General features: G+C 47.3%; 1 protein-coding gene across 1 annotated transcript in view; it reads left to right on the forward strand.

Annotated features, from left to right (window-relative positions):
* LAPTM4B (lysosomal protein transmembrane 4 beta) overlaps nucleotides 1–7,125 on the forward strand; it is a 77,441-nt gene that overhangs the window by 23,384 nt on the left and 46,932 nt on the right. Inside the window, exon 2 of the mRNA XM_025870887.2 lies at nucleotides 4,836–4,947. Within this exon, the coding sequence (XP_025726672.1) occupies nucleotides 4,836–4,947 (112 nt within the window). The remainder of the gene's footprint in view (nucleotides 1–4,835; nucleotides 4,948–7,125) is intronic.

A 7,125-nucleotide genomic window follows, 5' to 3' on the forward strand; every position in this document is an offset into this window, starting at 1 on the left:
ATATATCACCCATGGCATGCCACATTCCCACCCCGCAGTAGAGGTTTTATGACACAGTATGTGTCAACACACGTTTTTCTCATGAAAGTTTCATTCTCTGATGAAAAGTGCACAGTGGAGACTAGTCTTCTGTGGTGGGTAACGCCCTTATCATCACAGCTTTGTTTTAGGGATGTCCCCTCTCTCTGGACTATTTGGTGAAGAGCCAGGGCAGCTGGAAGGGCAGTGGGCCCCAGGGCCATGGTCTGTGGCTCGTGAGGGCCGGGGGTACGGAGGAAAGGGTGACCGTGAGCAGGGCAGGTAGGGCGCAGCCGGGGCCAGGAAGCAGGGCGCACTGTGGAGCGAGAGGAACGCTGGACCGGTGGCCAGAACTCTGCCGTCAGGAGAGACGTGCTGTGTGCAGAGACTGAGCCGGAGAGAGCGCGAACGCCGGGAAGGCTGGCGTCAGGCGGCCAGAGCGAAGCTGAGCGCCGGCCTGAACACCAAAGGTGCGCGGAGGACAAGAGGAGAACGTGATTCTTTGGACACCCTGGAAGTGTTTTCCAGCACAGCATGTCCAAGATCGGCCTCACCCTCGTCTCTCTGTGATCGCCCTTACTTCTGGTAATAACAAGCTGTACCCCGTTGCCCAGCCTTGAAATCCCCGCGTCTTGTTGGCGTCCCGTTATCTCTGCCTGTAGTCACTCACTGGGGCTCGGGAGACACTACCTCCACATGGGAAGCCTTGGCGTGCCAACCGTGGCTCTTCCACACTAGGACTGGGGTAGGGCCACTTAACCTCTGAAAGTCCCCTGTGAGCCCACAGTGCTGGGAATTAGAGGGAAGTGGCGAAACCCGTGGTGACCCCTCAGCGGGCCGTTGCAGTGCTCGGCAGCTCGGGGGCCCGCCTCCTGCTCGGCCTCCCCACCTCTTCCAGCTTGGTCTTCTAACTACAGCACTCTGATCGTGGCTCATCCCAGCCCAGAAACCTCCGCGGCATCTTCATTAACTATTGGCAGGAAGCCCCAGGCGCCTGTCCTTCTCCTGAGGGCTCTCCACCGTCTGGCTGCAGGCTGCATTTCTTTCCTTTTTTTTTTTTTTAAGATTGATTTATTTATTTCAGAGAGAGAGAGAGGGAGAGAGAGTGATCATGAGTGGGGCTAGGGGCAGAGGGCGAGGGAGACAAGCAGACTCCCCCCTGAGCCGGGAGACGGACTCGGGGCTTGATCCGAGGACCCTGAGACCATGACCTGAGCCTAAATCAGGAGTCCCATGCCCAACCAGCTGAGCCACCCGGGAGCACCCCCCCCCCCCCAGCCTGCATTTCTGTTCTCATGCACCTATACTCGGCTTTGCGAGCTGTGTCCAGCCTCATCGAGCTACTCGCTACATTCAGTACAGGCCCCTGTTGCAGCGGCCCTACTGAGACCTGAATGCGCTCTTTCCCATACCGCTCTGGGTCCAAAACCTTGCCGTCTTTCCAGCCCCTGTTCAAGTGCTCCCGTCTCTGCTACAGCTTCCTGGGTCCCTGGTCTCAGCCTCAGGCTTCAGTAATTCCTTCCCCTGAACTCCCATTTGTCCTTCTCTGAACTCTTGGCATGCTTACTGCTGTATGTTTTGTGTTATTTGGGCACGTGACTTATTTAACGTCGTATTCTGAGTCCTGGAGAATTCTTCCCGAGCACTTAGCACAGTGCCTTTCTGTTGTTGCAGTTAGTAAATGTATTGTGATGAGTAAACCAGGCATGGGGATAACAACAACCTGATTACGAGTTGACAGACGCTTTCTCCACTGAATATCCTTAGCTCCCTTGGCAAACATTATTTGACCATGTATGCATGAGCTTTTTCTGGGCTCTCAGTTCTTTTCCACTGGTCCATGTGTCTGTTTTATGCCGGTGCTACACTGTTTTGGTTACTGTAAATTTGTCATAAAATCTGAAATCAGAAAAAAGAAAACAGGAAGAGTCGACAGATGCGTTGGAACTAGGACAGGGGAGCAGCGCCATCCTTCTGGCTCAGACCCAGCAGCCAGGTCATGTTCCCAGCCATCCACGAGAGCTTTTATATGGTTCCTGTGGAGGTGCGAAGAGGTAAGCGAGCTGAAGCGAGCTCACCTGAGTGGCCGTTATATGCCAGTCACCCTTCCTAGTTGTTTTACTTGATTTACTCGTTTGAACCCCAGGCAGGTCACATTCTTCCCTTTATTCTTTGTTGGCTTCTTGTTACTCCGCAACACTAGCCCTGTGGAATCCCTAAATGTGTCCTGCATTTCCTTACAGGGGCGCACTGCCCTGCCTCCTCCCTCCCCCCTCGGCTAAGCTTTGTCTGAATCCCAGATCTGTGTCTTCCCTTTTCAACCTGAAAACCGACCCGTTGCGATTAACAGTGAATATGCTGTCTTTGTATGGCGCCTTACTTTTTCAAAAACACATTCTTAGGTTGTTTCATCTGATTTTATTTCAGCCCATAATCTTTGGGCTGTCTTTTGCGAAGACTAGAGGGAATGAAATGCCAAGAAAACCAGACAGTTTGTATAAAAGTGCGTCTTTGCCAAACATCACATGCCAGTTGTAGGATTAACTCCTACCTTCCTTTAAGCTTTAGATGTGTTCTGAAAATCTTTCTTCAAATACAGTTTGGCTAACCACACTCTCCAAAATGTACTATGAAGTTTCTTGTATCTCTGAAGAGAAACAAGAAACTAGTAGTTCTTTTTTTTTTTTTTAAAGATTTTATTTATTTATTTGACAGACAGAGAGAGAGCCAGAGAGCACAAGCAGGGGGGAATGGCAGAGGGAGAGGGAGAGGGAGAAGCAGGCTCCCCACTGAGCAGGGAGCCCAACGCAGGGCTCGATCCCAGGACTCTGGGATCATGACCCGAGCCGAAGGCAGACGCTTAACCATCTGAGCCACCCAGGCACCTCAAGAAACTAGTAGTTCTAATAACCACTGTGGGGAGGGTGATTGGTGGATAGCAATAGGATGGAGACTGACTCTTCACTATATGCCCTTTTGTACCTTAAAAAAATTTTTAACCACATGCTTGTAGTATTTATTTTTATTAGCTCTCTATATATGTACATACATATATCCATACATGTGTATATGTACATTCGTTTTACATACCTATAACGTATGTATGTATACTCTGAAATTGCTGTTCCTTCTCATTATTACAACTTTTTTTCAAAAAGCAGTCAGACCCTATGAGACAATTTGGAAAAAAAGAGGAAGAAAAATAATTATTCCAAATCCTACAATAATCCTAAAACAACCACTTCGGATTGCCATTGAAGAATGAATTCTGGGGCGCCTGAGTGGCCCAGTCGGTTGAGCGTCTGACTCTTGATTTTGGCTCGGGTCATGATCTCAGGGTGCTGGGATCAAGCACCATGTTGGGCTCCATGCTCAGCACAGAGTCTGCTCGTCCCTCTCCCTCTGCTCTTCCCCTGCCCCATCCCGCTCTCTCTCAAATTAAATAAATAAATAAATAAATAAATAAACGTTTTTTAAAAAAGGAAAATGAATTCTGGAGTGGATGTTTTGTCGAACAGACAACCTGATGCTCCCTGGGAACCTCTTCTGTAAATAGGTATACCAAATACGAATCTTATAGTAGGATATGCCTTTAGTTACTGCTTTAAAAGAATTTCCTCTACGTAATCTTCATGGTTATGCATTTTCTCCTCCCCATTTTGACAAGAGTAAAACTCAACACCAAAAGGAGAAAAAACAACCCAGTCTCATCGCGAGCCTCACCTAAACTCTCCCCACACCTGCCCCTCCAGCCCGACCACAGTTGGTACACATCGGTAGCATGCAGTTAGGAAGAATAAAGGAAGTAGAAATGCATGAGTAGAACAGCCAGAATTTTCCTATTGGTCGGATGTGGGGATAAGGAAGATGTTAAAGTAAAGCCCAAAGATAATCAGGTTTCAAGTATAAACAGGAGGCTAAGAGATTAGGTTTTGGAAATAAAAATTTGTGGATGCAGGTTGTTAGCTGCCTGATCTTCAGTAATATTCTTTACCCCCAAGCCTCAGTTTTCTTGTCTATAACGTGGGGATAATTTAGTGCCGAGTTCACTAGGTTATTGGACAGCTTAAGAGAGAGAGACTCCACGTAGAGCACTTAGCATAGTGCCTGAGTGTTTTCCACTTTTAATTATTAATGGTGATGCTATATTTTAAAGATAGAGAACATATAAAGAGGAGCAGAGATGGGAGATGGTGAGGGAAGGTGATTTCCATTCAGATGAGCTAAGTTTGAAGTACCCGAGGGATGTGTACTCTGTGGTATTCAGAAGGCAGAGCCTTGGGCTTGGGTGGAAAGGGGCTCAACCTGTGCCACAACGGGAGGTTCGAACCTGGCTCGGCTGCTGTGGCTTTGCATTCATTCTCCCACTCTGTTCCCTAGCTGGTCTCAAGGCTCAGATTGTCTGACCCTGTGAAAATGTTTGATCACCTGGAAAGACTTGTGGTTGCTTATCAGAGTGCACTGGGCTAACTGGAGAGTTTGTTTGTTTTTCCCACCTTGGGCATCGGTGTAAGTCGGTGTGGGTGTATGTCGGTGTGGGTTGCTCGTGGGTTGCTCGCTGCTCTAGGGCTTCCGCCCCGAGGCGTCAGGAGGTGGAATCTGCCTATCGGCCGCCACCAGACCCCAAGCCCCTGGCTACCTCCCAAGGGCCCACAGTGCTTCCGCCTTGGGAATGTTCACCCGCTCCCTCAGGGGGGGTGGCTTAGTGTTGAACAGGAGGGGCCTCTGTTGAAGTTAAATTTCACATGGTCAGTTTAAGTTCCTATTATAGGGACCATATCCTGGGGGTACTTAAATTTTTTTCTTTCTTATTGCAGATCATCAATGCTGTGGTGCTGCTGATTCTGTTGAGCGCCCTGGCTGATCCAGACCAGTACCACTTTTCAAGTTCTGAGCTGGGAGGCGACTTTGAGTTCATGGATGATGCCAGTAAGTACATCAGATAGCAGTTGTAGATCTTTGGGTATTTTTCAAGGGCAGGGAATCCTGCTACCAGGTCTTCCTGTTAAATTACAAATATTGATTCATGGGCCCATTTCAACTGATACTTCCCTTTCTTTCCATCGTTACAAATTAGATCAACAAATATTTATGTGTTGCTCGTGCTCTGCCTTTGTTCTAAATGCAGGAGTCTAAATAAGATCTCTTTCCTTTTTCACCTTACATTAACTTTCCCATTTTTTAAATTATTGCTTTGTCATAGTCTTTTTACCCTGGGCCTTTTGGCCTTTTTGAGAGGAAGCAAGGTCAAAAGGATCACACATATCTATCTCATTGTGTCTTCTTCTTCTTCTTCTTTTTTTTTTTTTAAAGATTTTATTTATTTGAGAGAGAGAGGATGAGAGAGAAAGCACAAGGGTCAGAGGGAGAAGCAGACCCCCTGCCGAGCAGGGAGCCCGATGCGGGACTCGATCCTGGGACTCCAGGATCATGACCTGAGCCGAAGGCAGTCGCTCAACCGACTGAGCCACCCAGGCGCCCCTCACTGTGTCTTCTATTATGTTTCTGTATTTACCTTTCTTGTAGGAGATGATCATTCTCTGTTCCAGAAGCTGTTGCTCATTATTTGGTAGACTTGGGCCTTTTTCCAATAAGTAGAAACATACACAGGAATGTGGATGTGGGATAGGCCAGAAGGAGGTGAGGCACCCAGCTCTAAGATCATAGACACCTGAACATTTCATAATTACAATTGTCGGTGTCCACACTGACTGAAAGGGTCAGTGTTGTGCATAATCCCAAACAAAAGATCACGCAAATTTAATTGTCATTGGCTTTGGAGAACTGTAAATGCATTTAAAAATAAATGTTGGGGCAAATGAGTAAGGTGGGGAGACAGTGACTCAAGATGCAGTTTTAGGGATAGACCGGGACCATTCGGAAGACCGTGAGGCTTGTGGGTTCTATTGCCAGCATGAGAAAATCGCTGTTCGGTGATTTTTAGTGATTCAGCGGTTATGCACTGATGTGTGTTTTATGGAGACCCCTTCTGTTGCTGAGTGGAGGATGCATTTAGGAGACTGGTGTGTGAGCATAGAAGTCTGGAGACTAGTTTGGACGTGTTTCCCTGAGATCCAGCCTGCACTGAGGATGGGGAAGAGGGTGGGTTTTGGAGGCAGGATTGATAGACCTTGTTAGTGTGGGTGAGGAAGGAAAGGGAGGAATCAAAGATGATCCCTGCTTTCCAGCTTGAACAAAAGACCAATCTTCAGTCGGAGGAGAGTCTGGGGTCAGGAGATGAGCACGTGCCTGGGTGAGGGAGCTCGACTTTGCTTTAAGTGACTCAGCACGGTTGTTAGGAGTCTAGGCTCTGAAGAAGAAGACCTTAGTTTGAATCCTGACCATGCCATGTATTAAATATGTTAACATGGGGCTACTTAGTTACCTTTGTGTGCCTTCCATTCCCCCACTGAGAGGCAGGGCTGATCGTAGGATCTGCCTTGTGGGATTATCATGGTGATTAAATCAGTTAGTACATGAAAAACGCTTAGAAGGGGTCTGGCCCATAGTAAGTGCTTGGTACATTTTGCTGTTTTACTAACCATTCTTATTTAGGTATGTTCCAGCTAAAACACGAGCTGTCTTAAAGTGGAGAGATTAAAAAGGTGGTTGGGTATGTGACTCTGTAACCCAGAACCCAGATGTCTGGGCTGATGTAAATTTGAGGACATCAGCCTAGAAATGGTATTTATGTTAAGAACATAGTGAAGGGAAAAGGAAAGGGCTCCTAGATTGAGCCCTATAGGTGCCCCAACAGTAGAGGTCAGAACAGGAGCCTGAGAGCAACTGGTAGTGAAGTAAACAGAAAATCAGGAGATGCTTGCTTGCTTTTTTTTTTTTTTTTTGAAGGTTCCTCACAAGTATTCCTCTAGAATACTAGAGGAGGTAGAATAACTTTATTTTTTTTTTTTAAAGATTTTATTTATTTACTTGACAGAGAGATAGAGAGCACAAGTAGGCAGAGTGGCAGGCAGAGGGAGAGGGAGAAGCAGGTTCTCGATCCCAGGACCCCGGGACCACGACCCGAGCCGAAGGCAGCCGCTTAACCGACTGAGCCACCCAGGCGCCCCCCCCTTTTTTTTTATTAAAGATTTATTTATCAATTTT

This window comes from Callorhinus ursinus, unplaced genomic scaffold (assembly GCF_003265705.2).
Source record: "Callorhinus ursinus isolate GAN/ISIS: 27379988/994484 unplaced genomic scaffold, GSC_fseal_2.0 scaffold5, whole genome shotgun sequence".
NCBI lineage: Eukaryota > Metazoa > Chordata > Mammalia > Carnivora > Otariidae > Callorhinus > Callorhinus ursinus.